At 47.8% G+C, this 21,231-nt stretch overlaps 2 protein-coding genes across 2 annotated transcripts in view; one reads left to right on the top strand and one right to left on the bottom strand.

The window, feature by feature from the left end:
• Positions 1-21,231, top strand: part of LOC307208241 (uncharacterized protein) — a 118,862-nt gene that overhangs the window by 92,659 nt on the left and 4,972 nt on the right. The gene's annotated exons all lie outside the window — the stretch shown is intronic.
• LOC307208689 (zinc finger protein RFP-like) lies at positions 2,440-13,760 on the bottom strand. Its single transcript, XM_079963558.1, has 7 exons — positions 13,168-13,760; positions 11,522-11,617; positions 10,257-10,487; positions 8,553-8,575; positions 7,662-7,780; positions 6,927-6,959; positions 2,440-3,181 (listed from the first exon to the last, which is right to left on the bottom strand). Exons 1-7 carry the CDS (start codon positions 13,624-13,626, stop codon positions 2,661-2,663), a joined length of 1,482 nt encoding a protein of 493 aa, XP_079819684.1. The 5' UTR covers positions 13,627-13,760; the 3' UTR covers positions 2,440-2,660.

Here is a 21,231-nt window from a genome sequence, read left to right as displayed (position 1 = left end):
AGAGTTACAATTGTACCAGCGGCAGCAATTTTCAGCCTGTAACCCAATTTTAAGGGAGTGGCTTATATTTGGGTATTATCTTTTTTCTCTCTCCCCCCCTTGAATTTTAAAGGTGCGGCTTATTTGTTGGTGCGGCTTATATTCTGGCCAATACGGCATTCTTCTTCTTCTTCTTCTTCTTCTTCTTCTTCTTCTTCTTCTTCTTCTTCTTCTTCTTAACATTTGTATCCTCACCTTTCCTCTGTTATAAAAATCTTAGATAGGTAATAAATGTTCATAAATGTACCAAGCAAACACGTACATAAATACAGTGGTACCTAGGGTTATATACACTTAAGGTTACAGACGCTTCAGGATTCAGACTCCACTAACCCAGAAATATTACTTCAGGTTAAGAACTTTGCTTCAGAATGAGAACAGAAATCGTGCTTCGGCGGCACGGCAGCAGCAGGAGGCACCATTAGCTAAAGTTGTACGTCAGGTTAAGAACAGTTTCAGGTTAAGAACGGACCTCCAGAACGAATTAAGTTCTTAACCTGAGGTACCACTGTATATAAGCCACATGCCTGAAACCCCACAGAAAAAAGTCCTGAACAAATTTACCTCAAATATTTCTCTGCAAGGTCAAAGTGGGAAACCTCCCCATTGTCTCTTTCCTCACAAATCCTGTCCTAAGGGTATATCTGTGTTTGAATAGGGTGTGAGCCTGTGACCTGGCGCAGGAACTAAGTATTTAATATTACCAAAGTCTGGCCAGGCTCCAGGCTCTCATTAAACAGGTAACCTGCCAGACAGGAAATAAACAATGCACTCAGATTTCTGTTGTAGACCGCCTTTTCTGTGATGTGGTATGATGTATCGGGGGGGTGGTGGTCTTGGGCTACACCCCTTCTGTGATTTATGTATGATGCTTCTGGGGGTGGTCTTGGGACTCGAGGGTGGGCAATTTTAAATTTCTATATAAGGGCAGGCACGCTTTTGTTAGGGGTTCCTCCTCCTTTCTCGTGTCTGTGAGGGGGCACCCTTTTGCAATAATTGAATAAAGATCAAGATTACTAGCTGCTTTGCTTCTTAATATTCTCTGTTTGGCCTCTGTTTTTTTCTCCTACCGATGGAGAACCTACAAAGGACTCTACAAGGGCTCTTGTGTACCCAATAAGGGAATAAGGGCAGATTTTCGTTTATTACACCTCCAAGGAGCTCAAGGGGGGGTTGCATAGTTTGTCCTCCCCATTTTACATGGTTCTCCTCGCTCATTTAATCCTCGCAACAACCACCCTGTGAGGTAGGACGGGCCGAGACTGGCCCAAGGTCAACCTTTTGAGCTTCGTAGCCGAACAGAGATTTGAACCCTGGTCTCCCACGTCACAGTCCAACACGCTAGCTGCTACTGAAGTAGAAAACACATACAATTTTCTCCTACAGGCTGGTGGTTTGGGGGTGCGAAGAAGCAGACATTTGCAAGGAATCAAAGGGAAAAGTACACACAAAGACCACCAACATCATATGGGGGATGGAGGAAGGGGAGGTGGCCCTCAGGCAGGTGGGGGGGGGAAGGTGTCTTTATTTTGATGTGCCACCACCCCTTGGGAAACGCAGGAAAAGGAGATCAGGCTGCACCGGTCAGTAGTCGGCGGCCCTGATAGTGGAGCCAGGGAGAGTCCGGCCTGATATATGAGGGGTCAATTCCATAGGCATTTCTTGTTCTAGCTCTTAGTATCCCAGGAGAGAAATCAGATGTACCTGGTGCTGAGAAGACCCTCCTTGGGGGAGCATTGTGCATTTGGGGTGGGGCTGAGGAACACGGGGAGGGTGTCCTGCGAAATGTATAGGGCAGCACAGCCCATGGGGCCCCTTCCAGAAGCTGCCGGACTGCAGCTCCCATCCTCTCTGACCCCTGGCCATGCTGGATGGGTCAGAGGGGAGTTGGAGTCCAGCGTTATCCAGAGGACACCCCATTTGCTGCCCCTGATATACAGAATCCAGCCTGTAAATATGGAACGTTAATGCATCAAACCTAAACACATATAACTGGGCCGAAGCCCCGCTCAATGCAATGAGGTTCATTTCTGACAAAGTGTGGAGATGGGGAGGCTGTATTTGCAGAGGGCATTTGAAGCTGACGCCCTGTTCAATTTCTTTTTTATTTTCTTCCCATCTGAGATCTCCAGCTGTCCTGCCTGACGTGGGGAAGGGGTTCATTTTTTAGTCCTCTATTAATCCAATGATGCATGCATTTTCACAGCTGCATAAGATATTATGGGGAGAGGGAGGTTTCGTAGAATTGCAGGGTTGCGAGGGATCCTGAGGGTCATCTAGTCCTACCCCCTGCAGTGCAGGAAACCTTTGCCGAACGTGGGGCTCCGACCCACAACCCTGGGATTAAGAGCCTCGTGCTCTGCCAAATCAGACATCTCAAAAGGAAAACAAGACTCAAGGTGAGGAAAAGATGATTTATTGGGACTGTTAAAAGTGTGACTGTCTCTTTCAGAAGAAGTGAGCTGCAGAGGGAATTCTGGAGAAAGGAAGGAAAATGAATCTTCTCAAAGGGCCCTTGAAAAACTGCCCAAGGCTCTCCTGGTGGGTAAATGGTTTTTTATGTCAGTCACTCTGGTCTGGAGAGAAACTCTTGCTGGGCCTGAGAGGCAGATGTAGTCTCCTCAGGAGATAATGAGGGGGGTTGTATAATTTCTCCACAGATAAAAGAAAGGGAGGAGGGTCTCTCCAGAGAACGAGGCTCCTGAGAACGTGTAGAGTTCGGCTCCTGAGTCGGCGTCAGAAAAAGACACACGTCCCCCTTCATAGTCCAGAGTCACCCGGATCCTCCTGGGCTCCTCACTTGGGGACAGAGGAGAGTATTTAGGGGATGTCCAGGCCATGTACCCCCCTCTCGAAATCCCCACAGCCCAGATCCCCCACTCAGGACTAAAGGGGAAGCGGCCCTTTCTCTCCACAGACTTCCTGGCGACCCCTAAAGCCCACCCTTCCCCACTTTCCACAGTGACTTCCCAGAAATGTCTGCCTGCTGTGAATCCCTCACGTCCCAACACACAAGAGGACCATCTGAATCTCTCGGGATTATCAGGCAGGGCTTGCAGTTTGTCTCCCAATCTCAGGCTTTTCCGATCCTTGGACAGGATGAGTTTGGGATGGGCTGTGTCTGGATCCAGAGTGACATTTGCTGTTGGGGAGAAGATGAGGGAAAGAGAAGATCAGGCAGAGTCAGCGGAGAGACAGAGATGGACATCCTTATCCAAGAAACAGCCGGAAAACCCAGATTCCCTTTCAGATCAAGGGGAATTCCTTGCATTCCTTGCAGACTCTCAGCAGAATAAATAACTTCCTTGTTGATTTTTAACTCAGTTTCCTTCACTTTCTTATATTCAATGTCCATTGTGCCTGCCCTCCTTCCAACCCAGGCATTTTCTAAGGGGAAAAACCACCCAGGAAACCTTTCACTCATCTCTTCTGTGTTAGGGAAGGAGAAAGAGAGAATTGGAGGAGGCAGGAGAGGAGAGAAGCCGCCCCCCTCTGACAATCTCTGTGGGAACTGGCCTTTGGGGAACCCTGGTTTGGGCTGGGAGATGAGGACCCCCCTGTAATAATAATAAATAATAATAATAATAATAATAATAATAAATAATAATAATAATAATAATAATAATAATATCAACATTTGCATACTGCCCTTCATCTATAGGTCTGAGGGTGGTCCACAGCATAAAAATACCACACAAAAACATATAGAGTCTTCCCCTCACTTTTGCGGGAGTTATGTTCTGGGCCCTCATGCACAAAAGTGAAAATCGTGTTAAGTGGGGGGCCTGTTTATTCCTGCTCTCCATCTCTCTCACCCACTTGGTCTCTCCTTCCTCCCAACCATCTTGGAAGTTTAGGCCTTGCCGCCAGGGAAGAGGAGGCAGGTGGAAGGGCAACTTTACAAAGGACTGCTTATTCCATGCTTCTCTTTGGGATTTAATATATACCATATATATTATATATATATTGAAGAGCAAGAAAGAGGACACACTGGCCAACTCTGACTTTTAACCATGGATCGCTATGACGACTCTCATTTGAAATACGCCTATTATATGTAAGCTATAGAAGCTGTGATATACAGTGGTGCCCCGCAAGACGAATGCCTCGCAAGACGGAAAACCCGCTAGACGAAAGGGTTTTCCGTTTTGGAGGCGCTTCGCAAAACGAATTTCCTATGGGCTTGCTTCGCAAGACGAAAATGTCTTGCGAGTTCCTGCGGGTTTTTTCCCCTTCCCCCCCTTTTTCTAAGCCGCTTATCCGCAAAGCCGCTAAAAGCCGCTAATAGCGCTAATCCGCTAAGCCGTCAATGGGCTTGCTTCGCAAGACGAAAAAACCGCTGGACGAAGAGAATTGCGGAACGGATTCTTTTCGTCTTGCGAGGCACCACTGTACTGCTAGTAGCAATGCTGTTAACTTTCAACAACAAAAGAATAGTAAGAATACTTGCCGCATGAAATATTTGGGCACATGTTCACATCTTGCTGAACGTAAATGTGCACAGAACTATTTATTAACCTGTTGAACATCTGCATGTGGACTCTCCTTACGGGCAGGGGGATCTTAACTCTTGCCCTCCCGGACTCCTTCTCCAAGATCTTGTAGCTGAGCCAGCGTCCTTTTGGTTCAGCCACAAGAGAAGGGACATTTACAGTACAGTATGTCGCTAGCTTATGATGCTGCTCTGTTGTGATTCTCTGCTACAGATTAGCCGAACTGGGTGCCTTAGATCTGACTCTAATGCAGGCATAGGCAACCTCGGCCCTGCACATGTTTTTGGGACTACAACTCCCATGATACCTAGCTAACAGGACCAGTGGTCAGGGATGATGGGAATTGTAGTGCCAAAACATTTGGAGGACCGAGGTTGCCTATGCCTGCTCTAATGCAATATTTAATTTTTCATGGGTTCCTGGAAACCAAAAAACTGAACAAAAAAACTTGGGGACATTCTGCCAAATTTTAAAAATCTGCCCCGATACAGATTTTAAGAAATTTTGATCATGAAAATAGAAGACATGGCTGGTGAAAAGAGGACATTTGGCAACCAGACCTGAAAAAGGTCACATGATGGAAAAGCAACCCAACTTTCTCTAGCCAGGGGTAAAACTCTTCCCTCCTCTGCCTGATCCTCCTGGGAAGTTTCTCTCCCCCCCTTCAAGTCCACCCTCTCTGCCTTTGTGGCACAAACAGCAGGGCTGGAGTCAAGCGGTGGATGGTTCTCAACATACAGAAGAGACTCTTGACCCCCCATGAAACACTAGTCCCCACCCCTCCTGTGAATTGGGGTCTCCATGTGAAATTTACCTCTGTGGAGATTTCTGAGTGACTGGACATTTGAGGAAGCAAAAAGAGGGTTAATAGCTAAAAAAAAATATTTTAAGCAAAAGATGACATCATAGAACAAATAATTGCAAAGACAACAACTTTATGCCTAAGGAATTAAAACAACTAACATGTTTAGCTGTGATCCCTGCATTCCAGGGGGTTGGACTAGATCAGGGGTCAGTAAACATTTTCAGCAGGGGGCCGGTCCACTGTCCCTCAGACCTTGTGGGGGGCTGGACTATACAGCGGTACCTCGGGTAAAGTACGTAATTCGTTCTGGAGGTCCATTCTTAACCTGAAACTGTTCTTAACCTGAAGCACCACTTTAGCTCATGGGGCCTCCTGCTGCCGCTGTGCCGCCGGAGCACGATTTCTGTTCTCATCCTGAAGCAAAGTTCTTAACCCGATGTAATATTTCGGGGTTAGAGGAGTCTGTAGGCTGAAGCGTATGTAACCCGAGGTACCACTGTATTTTGACACATTCTACTCATGTAAAAACACGCTGATTCCCAGACAGTCCGCGGGCGGGATTTAGAAGAAGATTGGGCCGGATCCAGCCCCCAGGCCTTATTTTGCCTACCCATGGACTAGATGATCCTTGGGATCCTTTCAAACTCTACTATTCCATGATTCCATGGGGAAATCAGAAGTGGTAAACCATGCTAGAAAATGGCAGAATACAACCATTCAAAATCCATGAATGAAATGGGGATCTGTACTGGAGGGCTGGAGGAAGGTTAATATCTGCACCAAGTAAAGTGGTGGGGGAAAGCTCTTGAAAGCGGAATTTCCAAGCATGCTGACAAAGCAGAGGAAGAATCGGCAGAGCTTTACCCTGTAATTCAAAGGGTCTCATGCAATGGGGAGGCCGCCCTCCTGGAATGGGGCTGATCTCATAGGAACAGCGGGAACTCTCAGGAGATGGGAATGGCTGAAGCACGAGAAATGGCTGGTGAAATGGCCTTGGCTCTGCTGCTGGGAGACCTGCCTGGCAGGAGGTGGAGAAGGGACTGGGTGCTTGTGGGTGCCCTTTTTAACACACTTCACGAGGGAGAAATCCAAGCAAATCTCGAGAAGCCTCAAAAGAACCTCTCCAGATTGTGTGGAGGGAAAACAAAATGCAAGGGAGGTTCCTTATACATGAGAACCAGAAACCAGGGACAATGGACTAACCCTGCAGGATTTTCCCAAAGGGTTTTGTAAGATATTGTAAGGCTCTGAGGCTTTCCCCCCACAACTGAGCAGTATATCGATTTTATCAAAGAAAGCAAAATCTATAAAATCGAGGGTGAAACCAGGATACTAGTCTATAGGCAGGAATGGAACTCAGACTGGTGTGCGGGTTCTTCACAGGGACAAGCTCTGCCCCCAATCCAAGCCTTCAAACCCTCTCCCAGTTCATTTATGGGACAGACAAAGAACCCAAACCCCCTAGAGGACTGTTTCTCAGAGTGACGCCATTGATGGGGGTCCCATAGTCTGCAAAACAGACGGTTCAACACCCATGAAATATTAGTCCCCATCCCTCCTGTCAAATTGTTCCTCCCCTGGAAATTTACCTTTCTGAATCTGTTTTCTGTATAACACAGCATCTGAGGAAGCAAAAAGATAATAAAGTGTAAGGGCAACACTCTTCCACCTGAAATAAATCTCCATATAAAAGAAGAAGAAGAAGAAGAAGAAGAAGAAGAAGAAGAAGAGTAGTAGTTTGGATTTGATATCCTGCCTTTCACTCCCTTTAAGGAGTCTCAAAGCAGCTAACATTCTCCTTTCCCTTCCTCCCCCACAACAAACACTATGTGGGGTGAGTGGGGCTGAGAGACTTCAGAGAAGTGTGACTAGCCCAAGGTCACCCAGCAGCTGCATGTGGAGGAGCGGAGACGCGAACCCGGTTCACCAGATTACGAGACTACTGCTCTTAACCACTACACCACACTGGCTCTTATTATTACATTATGAAGTAACACTTCATAATGTAGCATCCTTGAATTGACATCTATTCAGAGCAGGAGAACCTCCAAAAGGACAACCCCAGATTGTGAAGACGGGAAACCAAAAGGAAAAGGAGGTTCCGTAGAATTGAAAACAGATACACTCTGGTTCAGGCTTCCATTACAGGATCCAGCGTCACAATATACATGGGCCATTCTGGGGGACAGGAAATGAAGGCTGGAGCCCCAAGAAGGAAGGGATCCTGGGGTTATTAAATTCCATGCAATAAGAGCCTGGCATGTTCAGTTCTGAAGAAGTAACAGAATTCCCAGTGTGAAATCCTGGCAGCCAATTTTAATTACCTTTCCATTGTTTCATTGCATCTTCCACAAGGTGATTTAGATCACAGGATTCCAAGATCCTGTTCCTCAGCTCTGGAGGGAAAGCCTTCGGCTTCTCTGGACTCTCTCTTTTCTCATACCTGGTGAAAAGAAAAACAATGTCAGCCCATTCAAATCCGCAATTTCTGTTAAAGGAAAAGAAAGGAATTGGGAGGAGGCCTAGAGGGACAAGCAGGCCCTGAGTGGGGAGTTTCTTCCTCACTACGGACTCCTCAGCCAGACCCCCAAGGGCCAAAACAGCAACCCCAGGCCTCTGGGTCTCCCCACTGATGTCTATTCAAAGAAGCAGCAGAATCATATTGTATCAAGGGGCAGGAATTGTCTGAGGGTGATGACAGCACAGCACACATTTCCTTTCTCTAGATGTCCCCAGAGAAGGGGTGAGGAAGAAAAAGAGATGCACTTCTGTTGGGAAACAAGAAATGTTCCTTAAAACCTCTACTCTGAACCTGAGTGACACCTTGAATTGAAATACTGCAGCTGGAATATGGTCAAGAAAATAGCCAATTCCTGCTCCTTGGTGAGAAATCGCACCCCCCCCCAAGGGGCTCTATGGGGCAGGAGTTTGCTTGGGACAGGGTGGGGGGCCGGCAGAGTGACTGAACTGGTCAGTCTAGAAGGAAACAACGAAGGCAGGCACGTCCAACTCCCAAGAGACTGTGATCTATTCACAGTATAAAAAGATCTACCGATTGTCAAGTCCCAGAGAGGGGGCCCTGCATTTACCTGTGAGATGCCTCAGGGAGTGAGTCCTACAGTCTCCCCCCTGCAGCCCCTGGGGGGCCATGTCTGAGGTTCCTGCATCCCGGCCTCGTGGAGGGATGCTAATGGAAATGAGCCAGATCCACTTACCTCTGCAAGGTGCTTCTCACATCCTAGAGGGGAAAAGAGAAGGGAATTCACTGCACCCCACAGGCCACACTAGGAAGACCCCCTCAGACTCTGCCCCTCGGATGTCAGTCTGCCTGGCACATGGCAAGGTTGTGGGCAGGGATGGTGGAATCAGCCAGTTTGGGTTTCTCACAGCTTTTATTTCTCCAGTCTGAAATTATTAATTTTTCCAATATCAAGTTCTCCACATTTCCACATCTGTTTGCAATTATTGTTGAAAATCCTTATGGAATTCCACCAGCATTTTAGGGAAATTTAATATTTGTGGGTTCAGGAGAAGATTCCATCCCATCTCTTGTCTTAGATTATAATTTATTAACTTTAATCCAGTTTGCATTGTGCAATTCAGATGTAAGTAAGCCTACAGGATAATCCTACCAGGGAACTGTCCCAAATTGTCTTCCATAGAAGTCCCCAAATTTCAAATTCTACTTTCCAACTGGAAATAAGAAAAGCACCTGCAGCATAAAATGCCTCCAAAGGGGTAATAAAGCAGCTCCCAGTACGTTTCCGAGCACAATTCAAAGTGTTGGTGCTGACCTTTAAAGCCCTAAACGGCCTTGGTCCTGTATACCGGAAGCAGCATCTCCACCCCCATCGTTCTGCCTGGACACTGCCGAGGGCCTTCTGGCAGTTCCCTCGCTGCGAGAAGTGAGGTTACAGGGAACCAGGCAGAGGGCCTTCTTGGTAGTGGCACCTGCCCTGTGGAACACCTTTCCATCAGATGTCAAGGAAGTAAAAAACTCTCCGACTTTTAGAAGAAAACTGAAGGCGGCCCTCTTTAGGGAAGTTTTTGATGTCTGATGCTGTATTGTTTTTAATATTTGGTTGGAAGCTGCTCAGAGTGGCTGGGGAAACTCAGCCAGATGGGTGGGATATAAATATATTAATAATAATAATAATAATAATAATAATAATAATAATTATTATTATTATTATTATTATTATTATTATTATTATTATTATTATTATATAGCTGAGTGTTTCTTTGGGCTCATCCACACTTCTGCTTTTCCTGTGCCCAGAAAACACAGGTCCAAGTAGTTTTGCCTTTGCCCTGCTGCTTTCCCTCAAGAAAAACCTGCTCCTTAGTTCAACATCTAAGCAAACGTCAATCCAGAGAAAACCAGGCTGATGTTTGCTCTAATTCAGCAGTAAAGAGCAGGTTTTCCTGGAGGAAAGGGGTGGGACAAGCAGCAGTCTGGATGAGTCCCTCTGTCTTGCTCTTTCGGCACTGTGACTGAGCACCATTTTGGGCTGATCTGGATCCACTGTGAAGGTGATCAACCCAGAAGTTGTGGAGGGAAGTGGAAAAGAAGCTTGGTCAAGAGACTGGCTCATGTTGGAAGGAGGCCTGAACTCATCCTCGCTGAAGCCCAGCACAGGGCAGGAAGGCAGCATTGCCAAGAAGAAGGCATTTGGAGACAAATCATCAGCAAAGAGCAGAAAAGCACCTCCTGTTCCATCAAGAACACAGAAAAATCTCTAGTCTGCATTCAGGTGAGTTAAGCATCCCAGGTCTCTTGGGTCTTCCTGTCCATTACAAACCTGACTAGAGGCTCCATCACCTGAGCCCCTGCACTCTTTGCATAAATGAAAGGGACGCATAAAGGATTGGAGGCAGCCTTTTCCTGGAGCCTTGGGCTGTTCCTGCCACCGTCTTACCTGCAGGAGTTCATTCGCTGGCTGCTGACCCTTCTCCTCCATCTCCTGGATGATCTTCTCAAGAGAGGAGAGTTTCCTGGAGAGTCTGGCCAGCTGCTCATCCCTTCTCCCTGCAATCGCCTTCTCCACCTCTTCCACGTGAGTCAGCAGACGTTTTTCTTGTTCTTCCAGGAACTGGCGCAGTTCTCTGAATTTCTCCACAATCTTCAGCCTCTCTGTTTCTGTTAATTTCTGCAAGAAAAGAGGAGGTCTGAGTGTGTTTGGTTCTTAGCCTCAAAACAGCAGAAACAAAATTATGAAAAATAAACAGGGAGGACACTTCAGATTTTTCATAGACATGAAACCTTCAGTGGCTAAAGAAGTAAACCTTTATTTTGAGGGGAGGCCCTCTCCATTGCTGTTTCAGTTGATGTCTATTTTGCAGACGGATACAGCCTAAAGGAAGGAGCTCTTTTTTCCTAGCCATGGATTTTCCCTGCAGAGAACATTCAGGGACATAAAACACCCCTCAGTTTAGACTGGGACGATTTAGGTGTTGGAAGGAACAGAAACAGAGGAGAACAACATGCAAAGTTCATCCTCATAGCTCCCCTGTTTTCTTTAAAGGTTTTAAAAAGCCTGAGTTTCCTAAAAATGAACAAGAGAGCACATTTAGAATTCAGTTCTTTAGTAATATTTATGGTAAAGCAGGATTTGGATTAAATTGCTTCCACCCTTTCAGCTCACAAGTCCTCAAGCTTCTCCTTGACTTCTATTCACATAATAAATGACAAGGGGAAATAAACTCAATTTAGCAGCATTCAAAGGTGAACTTACCTAATTCACTATTGCTGAAAAAATATGAAGACCAAAACAGAGCTTTAAAATTCTGATATTTTCAAGCTTGACCCAGCCAGGTAATATTCACAAAAAAATGTATTTATGAGGGTAAAGTACAGATCAAAATATTTATACAAGGAGGTGGCTACCCTAACATCTGATTCATAACAGACTGATGTGGAAAAAGGAGAAATGTGGAGAAGCTGAAACAGGCAGATTTCTCCATCCCTCCTCAGTCCTGACTCCCTTCTTCTTCTTCTTCTTCTTCTTCTTCTTCTTCTTCTTCTTCTTCTTCTTCTTCCTCTTCTTCCTCCTCCTCCTCCTCTTCCTCTTCCTCTTCCTCTTCCTCTTCCTCTTCCTCTTCTTCTCTATTGAATTTATATACTGCCCTATACCTGGAGGTCTCAAGTGCTTGTTCCCTGTCTAGTAACAACAGAAACACTTACAAGGAGGTCTTTGCTTTCCTTGTCCAGATCTGCTTGATGGGCCAGAATTTCCCCTCTCTCTTTCCTCAGAATCTCCAGGCGGCGACAGATCTCTCCCTAAAGAGAAAAGGAAAAACTCAGCTTTGATTGAGACACACAGAGAGATGAAAATCACAATGGTTTTTTGCGCCCAGTGGCCTTGCTAGAATAGCAAAGTAATTTACTGGCGGAAATAAAAGTACAGTGGTTTTCAGCCTCTTTGGTTCCACGGCTCCGTGGATCAGCTACATTACTTCTGCAGCACCCCTGTGGGGCTCAGGATCCCAGTTAGGTTCCCCCCTTGCCTGCAGAGCTGGCAGCCCCTCACACTTTCTCAAACACCCTCCCTTGCGGAGTGATCTCTCAGCCTCCTCTCCTTTCCTTGGGAGTCCCAACCTGACTTCTCATCTTGAGGTCTCAGGGAGAAGTGGGAAGAGGAGGAGGAGGAGGAGGAAGGGATAAGGCAGGATACAACCTGGGATGTATCACTCTAGCATCAAAGAGATAGTGAGGTCAGCCCAAGAGGCGAGAGATGCAGGGATAGAGCAGCGCTTCTCAAAACTTCACCCATTCCAAACCCCTCTTTTGGGTCAGATGGCAATTCTGGTTTTCTGCTATTTGTCAGTTATTTTCTCTGCAGTAGCCAGACCCCCAAGTGTGTAGGGCCACCAGGGGAGATTTAAGTGCTGCAGCTTCTTCCATTTCTGGGCCAGAGAAGTTCTACTGCGGCCAGAATCCACCCAAGTAGCTCCTTTGATCACACGATTGCTGTCTGGTCCTCCCGCAAGTTCAAAGGAACCAGCTTATTTTCACTATTGTGTGGCATTAGTAGCACTGCATAGCACAGGAGCATTTTTGCACCACTGTAGTAGAATAAGTGATTTCTTTAAAAAGGGATTAAAAGGCACTATATATAGTATATAATTTCACAGGTCCAATTCCGAGTTGCCATGAAAAAGTCATCTTCCCCCCTGGTCTTTGCAGATGCTACTCTGAACCACGGAGTCCTTTGCCATTTGGGGTGGGAGGAGATCCTCAGCCCCCCCCCCCGAAACCTCATTGCACAGGCTCCACGGCACCCCCCAGAATAAGCCACCAGTAGGTGCTTCCACTCCCCACTCCCAAATCTGCTTCCAACAGATACTTGGGGGGTGGGATCCTGCACCATCTGGACAATTCCTAGCTAACAGTCCCCCCCCCCACGCTGACCCCTTGCTGCTCTCTGTTTTGCAGGGCATTGAGGAGGAATCCTGGTAACCAAATGAGACATGTACTTAGTTGTCTATGTGCCATTTACATTTCTACTGTTCTAAATATGTACAGAGCAGCCTTGCTGGGGGATGTGGACGAGGTTAACCCTTTCTCTCCCTGCCAAGGTCCCAGTTCAAATCTTTGAAGCTGCTGTGAGTATTTCAAGATCCCCTTGTCCCCCTGGCAGAGAGAAAGACTTCAACGCCCCCCTCCAGCCATCCCAGGAGCCCCCAGGCTTCCCCTGGGCTGCTTCCAAGGCGATGAACAAGGACCAATCTATGCCATGCCTACTGTGGACCTGAGAATTCAAAAGAAAACCTCCCAGGAAGAATCCACAGCTATTTATTTCTCCCCCTCCAGATCCAGAGATCGCCTACCTTGTATTCCTCGAAAGCCTCTTCCAGAGGAATCACCTTGTGATTTTCATGTTCCTTTGACTTGTCACACACCAGGCAGATGGGGGCCTCGTGGACTTTGCAGAAGAGCTTGAGGGGCTCCTGGTGATCCTCGCAGGTTCTCCCTTTCCCTCCTTCCTCCTTTCCACAGACTCCTCCTTTCCCTCCTTCCTCCTTTCCCTCCTGGAGGCTGAGATTCTGGGCTATTTCCACCACATTAGCCAGTAGCCGATTGGAGACGAGGCTCCTTCTCTGGACTCTTTCTCTGCACTGAGGGCAGGAAGCCTCTGCCTCCGCTTCCCCCCAGAAGAGGACCAAGCAGGATCGGCAGAAGTTGTGCCCACACTCTGGGATGGTCACTGGATCCTTGAAGTAATCCAGGCAGATGGAGCAAGTGGCTTCATCACGGAGACGCTGGATGTGACCCCCTGCAGCGGCCATGGCTCCCTCGCACTGAAGACCCGAGTTAAGTTTCGCTTTTCAGTTTTCAGTCACTGGGAGTTTCCCTTCCTGGAAATGACTCAGTGATCATGTGATCTTTATTTTTTTAAAAAAACAAACATGTCTCCAGGTCTTTTCAATTGCTGAATGTTTTCTCAAGTAGCAGCAAATACTTCTGGATTCCCATGCTTTTGCTTACACACAAACACACACGTATCTAGTAAGTTGTGGTATCCATACTGCAACATTTTTCATTCATAGGCTTCCTTGTCATTTTTGAATTGGGAGAAAATCTGCCTCTGCCCTAAAAGGACAGGAGTTCTGATTTAGCAGGCGGGACTTGATTCCGTCAAGAGAACTCCTAAAAGTCTGCTTGCTAGTTCTAACTTTATCCCTTTTTAGCAGGCTGGCAAAGAACTTCAGATTGGAACAGACGCTTTCAGCCTTGCCAACCTGGTGCCCTCTGTTTCCTTCAGACTACAGCTCCCATCATCCCTGGCCAGGACATCTGCAGGTATGGTTGGGAAGACCTTGCAGAGCCACTGCCAGTCAGTGCAGGCAAGACTGACCTCGATGGACCGGGCAGAAGGCACCATCTGCATGGTGGCAGCCCAGTTATGGAGCTCCTTCCCTAGATATGAATGCCTGGTGAGACTTGGCTATTGTTATTAATCGATATTACTACACAGTGTAAAGTCTTCCTATATTCCTAATAAAGTGTGGTGCCTTCCAATGGCTGAAAACCCTGGAGGGCTTTAACAGGGGATTAGATACAATTCCTGGAGGATAAGACTTTGGTAGGGGACGCGGGTGGCACTGTGGGTTAAACCACAGGGTCTAGGACTTGCTGATCAGAAGGTCGGTGGTTCGAATCCCCACGACAGGTGAGCTCCCCTTGCTTGGTCCCTGCTCCTGCCAACCTAGCAGTTCGAAAGCATGTCAAAGTGCAAGTAGATAAATAGGTACCGCTCCGGCGGGAAAGTAAACGGCGTTTCCTTGCGCTGCTCTTGTTCGCCAGAAGCGGTTTAGTCATGCTAGCCACATGACCCGGAAGCTGTACACCAGCTCCCTCGGCCAATAAAACGAGATGAGCGCCGCAACCCCAGAGTCGGCCACGACAGGATCTAATGGTCAGGGGTCCCTTTACCTTAAGACTTTGGATGGTTATATGCTCTGCCTCTGTGGTTGGAAGCGGTAATCCTCCTGAATAGCTGTTGCTGGAGACTCCAGGAGGGGCTTTTATTTCCAGGTCCTGCTTAGGGGTTTCCCACACACATAATGTTTAAAAAATGTTTTTGGTTTCACCTGCAGGTAAAAGGATCAAGACGGAGATTTCCCACCAAGGGAAAGCTGTGCCAGAGGGAATATCCCTAAGGAACATTCCTTTGTTAGCTGAGATTGCAGAGCAAAAGCGTGAGTCCAAAGGACACCAGGGAGCAAATGAACGCAGCCATCACCCAGAAGTCCAGTTCCCTTTAGTGAAAGCTCAGTGCACTTTGGAGCAGAAAGCCCAAAGGAGGAATGGCCAGCACAGTTTGGGTCTGGGGAGGCTGAATGCCGAAGAACATCCTGATGAATGCTCCATGTGTGGGGAGAGCTCCAGCGAGGATCCGCCCTGACTGAACAGCAGAGGATGCACATGGGAGAGGAAGCGTACAAATGGTGATTTGGGGTTATGTGGAAACCTATACAACCCAGGAAGGGGGTCAGATTCTTCCACCGCCTCTTCACCTCCAAACTATTTGTACTGAGACAAAAAACAATGCATGAGCCTTGCAGTGTGCTGTTGATTCTGTAAAATGGTTCAATTTCTTTTTTTATATATTTATTGATTGATTTTTTTTCAGTAAAAAGACAACAGAAAAGAGCAAAAAACAATACATAGCACTGTAAACACACTTATATACATATTTTCCAAAATGAAAACTAATAAGAACAAAAGAAGAAAAGTTACAAGAAAACAAATAAAAGGAAAAGAAGAAAAAAGAAAATATTACCAAATTCTTGCTTCAAACACTACAGTATATAATCTTAGTTAAAATATTATAAGAGATTTCCACCGCATATACCACACGCCTCTTAGTTATCTTGCTCGCATTTACATCTGTTCTTCAGTCATTTCCCTTCCTTAAATTCTTTCATAATCGATCAAATCTTTATGTTCTCTGTATTCTTCACAAGGTTAGTCTAGACACAACCAAACTTTCATATTTGAGCCCTGCTTGTATAAATAATCCCTTAAACATTTCCATTGTTTCTGAATTATAATTTTTGATTTTTGCCTTATTCAATCCGTCAATTTTGCTAACTCCAGGTACTCACAAAGTTTACTTATCCATTCCCCCTTTGTCAGGATATAATTTCCTTTTCAGTGACTGGCTACCAACATTCTTGCTGCCGTTGTTGCGGACAGAAATATGTTAATTTTGTCATTGGGAATGTCCTTATTCAAAATTCCTAATAGATATGCTTCTGCCCTTTTGGTATCCCAGTGTCCTGAGACAGCTTCCTACATTCATTTTTAAACCAGCTGTTTGCTCGGAACTGAGGACTAGAATCTTGCTTGAATTTTAGAAGAAGAGGCAGTAGCTTAGTGAGAGAACACATTTTGCATGTGGAATATCCTAGGTTCAAATCCTGTTGTCTCGCAGGTGGGGCTGGGAAAGACACCCTCTCTGAGGTCCTAGAAAGCTGTTGCCTTGGGCTAAAAAAACATTGGTTCCAGTCTTGCCCCCCAAAACAGGAGAAAACAAGTTTGTTCCATCCTTCACACGACCACCATGGGCAGATTACAGAATAACTAAAAACGTAATAAAAACATCAAGCCTTAAAAACCTCCCTATACAGACCTGCGGGGACCCGGGTGGCGCTGTGGGTAAAACCTCAGCACCTAGGACTTGCTGATCGTAAGGTTGGCAGTTCGAATCCCCGCGGCGGGGTGTGCTCCCGCTGCTCGGTCCCAGCGCCTGCCAATCTAGCAGTTCGAAAGCACCCCTGGGTGCAAGTAGATAAATAGGGACCGCTTACTAGTGGGAAGGTAAATGGCGTTTCCGTGTGCTGTGCTGGCTCGCCAGATGCAGCTTATCACGCTGGCCACGTGTCAGGGAACTGCCATCGGAAAGGCAGGTGGTGGAAGGGCTCACGGAGGCTAGGAGAGACTCAGCAGCAGAGGAGGGAACCAGTAGGGGGAGAGAGGGAGCTCCAAGGGAAAGTGAGTCGGAGGGATGGCTCAGGGAGACTTCCAGCGAAAACAGTGGAGAAGTTTCAGGACCTCCTATAGGTACACCCACTCCTCGCCGGAAACTGTCGCGCCGAGAATCCCGACGACGCGTTTCCGTTACGGAGCTTTTATGTTGGAAGAGATTCCGCAAACGCCCACTGTCGGATTCTGCCAGCGATTGAGGGAGTCATGTTTAAGGGACTCCGCTATAGACAGAGCTTGAACAACCAAGATCAAGCTCTGAGGGACTAGCTTTTACGCACAAGCAGCTAAATATCCCATCACAGCAATCCGACAGTCCCTGAAAGCCGCTTGTGCAAGGAGAAGCATCATGAGCAACCCAACCAGAGCCGGAGACGCAGGAGGAGCTGGAGCGGGTCCAAGCCTGGAAGAAAGGTACAGGGTGTTGGAAGTCCAGCTAGCGCTGCAGACAGCGAGGCTTGAGGAGAGGCGGGCTCAGGATGCAGAAAAGGGAAAGACCACCACCCCACTCGCAAGGAAGGTGCCAGGATTGGTGCAAAAGTTTGGGGGTGATCCCAGAAATTATCAAGCCTTTAGGACAGAGATGCAATACGCCCTCAATCTGCAGTTTGATGACTTTCCAGATGAGGAATCGAGAGTGGCGTTTGTCATTGGGCATCTCAAGGGAGGGGCGAAAGACTGGGTGAGGCCCCTGATGGCAGCGAATAATGATGCTCTAAAGGACTCGAGAAAGTTTTTTCGCGCCATGGACCTGATGTTTCCCAGCGAAATCGAGCAGGGGGTGGTGCGCAGACAGTTAATGGCGTGTAAACAGGGGAACCGATCCGTCCGTGAGTACTGGACTGAGTTCACCATGCTGATCCATAAATTGGGGTGGGACCTGTCCGCGGAGCCAATACAAATGCTGTTCGAAGAAGGGCTATCCTCGGCGGTGAAGGCCGAACTTTCCCGGGCGCCCAGGGCGGAGTCTATGGACCAGCTGACCAAATCCGTGCTGGCCATAGGAGCACGCCAGGAAGCGAGAGCTTTGGAGAGGCGGGAAGGGAAAGGGGAACGTTGGAGTGATTTCCGCATTCCAGAGATTCCAGAGCAGCACTCCCCGCCAGTAGAGCCGATGGAGATTGGAACAGCGCGCGCGCGCGGAGTTTCAAACCCCAATGAAGGGCGGAAGAAGGAGGGAAAGAGCGCCAAGAAATGTTTCCTCTGCCAACAGCCAGGTCACTTTGCCAGAGTGTGCCCGCAAAGGAAGGGGTGGCAAGGGATGGCGGGAGCTGTTGGGAGTGAGGAGGAGGAGGTGAAGGAGCAAGTAAAAGCCAACGCCTGGCTGCCAGCATCGGGGCACAGCAGCCAGGCCAAAGAGCAGTGAATGTGCCCACGCCAGAACCCCCAAGACCAGCGCTTGTCATAGAGGTGTTGCTAGAGCTGCCAAACGGACACCCTCTAAAGATAAAGGCGCTATTGGACTCAGGCAGCTCCTGTAATTTTATGAGTAAGGAGTTTGCAGCGGAACACCAGATACTGACTATCCCTTTAAGCAACCCTTTGCAGGTGACCACGATTGATGGGAGGGAGCTGTTGGGGGGAGAAGTAAACCAACAGACTGTCCCAATGATAATGAAGGTGGCAAGACACACGGAAGTGATAGCATTCAATGTGGCCACCTTGGGAGGGGCGCCTATTATTTTGGGAATGAGCTGGCTAGCGCTGCATGATCCGCTAGTGGGATGGCACCAGCGGGTAGTTTCCTTTGGGTCAGCACATTGTCTAGAACACTGCAAGGAGGGGAAGGCTCAGGAAGCAGCCAAAACCACTCTAGCAGGGATGGAAGTAACAGATAAAGGGAAGGTGCCACGACAATATGCCGACCTGGGTAACGTCTTCAGCGAAAGAGAAGCAGACAAACTGCCCCCGCATAGACCCTTTGATTGTCAAATCAACCTACTCCCTGGAGCCCAGCTGCCAGTGGGGAAACTGTACGCTATGTCCGATAGAGAAATGCAGGAGTTAAGGGAGTTCATTGACAAGAACCTCAAGCGAGGTTTCATCCGGGAGTCAAGGGCGGTAGGGGGTAGTCCAGTATTCTTTGTGGACAAAAAAGACACGGATAAACCCAGGTTGGTAGTGGATTACAGGGCCGTGAATGCCGTGTCCGAACCAGTGGCTTTTCCCATGACCAGAATTTATGACATTTTGACCCGAGTGAGGAAGGGAAAGATTTTTACGAAACTGGACCTGAGGGGGGCGTACAACCTGATACGGATGAGGAAGGGAGATGAATGGAAAACCACCATGTTCACCCCCTTGGGGGCCTTTGAGTATCTCGTTATGCCCTTCGGTCTACAAGCAGGCTCCGCCTGTTTTCAATCATTCATGAATCACGTCCTGGGACCTTTGCTATACAAGAATTGCGTAGCATTCTTAGATGACGTGTTGGTGTACTCAGAGAACGAGGAGCAGCATGTACTGGATGTCCGGGAAGTACTGAGCAGGCTGCAAGCAAATCAGCTGTGGGTGAAATTGGATAAGTGTCAGTTTCATACCAGAGAGGTGGAATTCCTGGGGTACCGCTTGTCAGACAAGGGATTGGCCATGGATCCAGGCAAGGTTCAGGCGGTACTGGAATGGAAGACCCCTAAAACGAAGAAGGACGTGCAAAGGTTCCTAGGGTTTGGGAACTTCTATAGGAAGTTCATCAAGAACTTTGCCCACTTGACGGCGCCCATCACTGACTGTCTCAGCAGCAAGAAGAAATTTGTTTGGACGGTAGAGGCGCAGCGAGCGTTCGAAAAGCTAAAGAAAGCATTCGCTTCCGAAGAACAGCTCCTGCACGTGGATTTACAAAAACCGATGAGAGTAGAAACTGATGCATCAGACAGAGCGGTAGGGGCGGTGCTTCTGCAGCCGGGGAAGAGTGCGTTGGAGTGGAGACCGTGTGCCTTCTTCTCGCGAAAGTTGAATAAATCCGAGAGGAACTACACCGTGTATGACCGAGAACTATTCATGAAGCGTTCCGGAGATGGCGACACTTACTGATTGGTGCACAACACAAAGTCCAAGTGTGTACTGACCACAAGAATCTAGAGTATTGGAGAACGGCCCAAGTACTTAACCAATGACAAGTGCGATGGGCCCAGGAGTTCTCCAAATTCCACTTTGAAATTTGCTACGTGCCAGGCCCGGAGAACGTCAGGGCGGATGCTCTCTCTCGAAAACCAGAGTATTTAGAGGGGGAGGGGGCGCCAGAAGAGAGACATGTCATCCCAGAGGACCACTGGGTGTGTGGGGCGGCTTTGGTGGGGCAAAGAGAACTGGTAGAGGGAACTGAAAACGATGAATACGCCCAGGATAAGATCAGAGGACTCCGAGGGGAGGGAGAGAACACAGGAGGTTTCGAGGAAAGGAACGGGGCATTGTATTACAAAGGGGCACTGTATATACCCGAAGGAGAACTGAGGGGGAGGGTACTCAAACAGTTACATGATAGCCCCACAGCGGGGCACTTCGGGCAACACAAAACCATGTGGTTGGTTACCAGGGAGTTTTGGTGGCCTAAAGTGAGAGAAGATGTACGTGAGTACGTAAGAGGTTGTGACCGATGCCAGCGGGCAAAAGGGGAGAGGCGGGCACCGGCGGGGTTATTGGAGCCACTACCCACACCAGAACGACCATGGGAGGCAGTATCCATAGATTTTATGACGGACCTGCCGAAATCCAAGGGGAAAACAGCTATCATGGTTGTAGTGGATCTCTTAACCAAAATGTGCCACTTTATAGCATGCTCACATGCGGTCACGGCCGAAGAGACAGCTAAGTTGTTTGTAAAACACATTTTTAGGTTGCATGGCGCCCCCTTGAGGGTGGTCTCAGACCGAGGGAAACAATTTACGTCCAGGTTCTGGAGGAAGCTCATGAGCTTACTCCACGTAGAGGTTAACTTTTCGACTGCCCAACACCCAGAAACCAACGTGCAGGCGGAAAGAGCAAACAGTATTCTCCAACAATACTTGAGGTGTTATGTCAATGACAGAGAAAATGATTGGGTAGAAAAGTTGGCTCTAGCGGAATTTGCCTACAATAATGCAGAGAATGTATCTACAGGGATGAGTCCCTTTTTGGCCAACTATGGGTGTCATCCCAGGGCATTTCCAGGGGAAGGAGGGGAAAGGTGGAGTGTCCCAGCAGCGGAACACTTTGTAGAAGAGATGGAAGCCATCCATCGTCAGCTCCAACTCAACCTAGAAAGGGCCAAAGAAGAATACAAGAAGCAAGCAGACAGGAGCAGAAGAGAAGGAGAAACCATAAGGGTGGGGGACCGGGTGTGGTTATCAACCCAAGGGTTGCCGTTCAAAGGGGGGTGTAAGAAATTAAGACCCAAAAGATTGGGACCCTTTGAGGTCATACAA

The sequence above is a fragment of the Podarcis cretensis genome (assembly GCF_951804945.1).
Source record: "Podarcis cretensis genome assembly, chromosome: 2".
Taxonomy (NCBI): domain Eukaryota; kingdom Metazoa; phylum Chordata; class Lepidosauria; order Squamata; family Lacertidae; genus Podarcis; species Podarcis cretensis.
The sequence above is the reverse complement of the archived record's forward strand: the minus strand, read 5'-3'. Positions and strand labels throughout refer to the sequence as shown.

Bases quoted from the DNA above. Each gene is read 5' to 3' on its own strand.
- LOC307208689 (XM_079963558.1), bottom strand. From the start codon at position 13,626: ATGGCCGCTGCAGGGGGTCACATCCAGCGTCTCCGTGATGAAGCCACT. The intron at 11,618-13,167 runs GTAGGCGATCTC...TTTTCTCTTTAG, and splicing joins AGGCTTTCGAGGAATACAAG to GGAGAGATCTGTCGCCGCCT. The intron at 8,576-10,256 runs GTAAGACGGTGG...TTTCCCCTCTAG, and splicing joins CAGCGAATGAACTCCTGCAG to GATGTGAGAAGCACCTTGCA.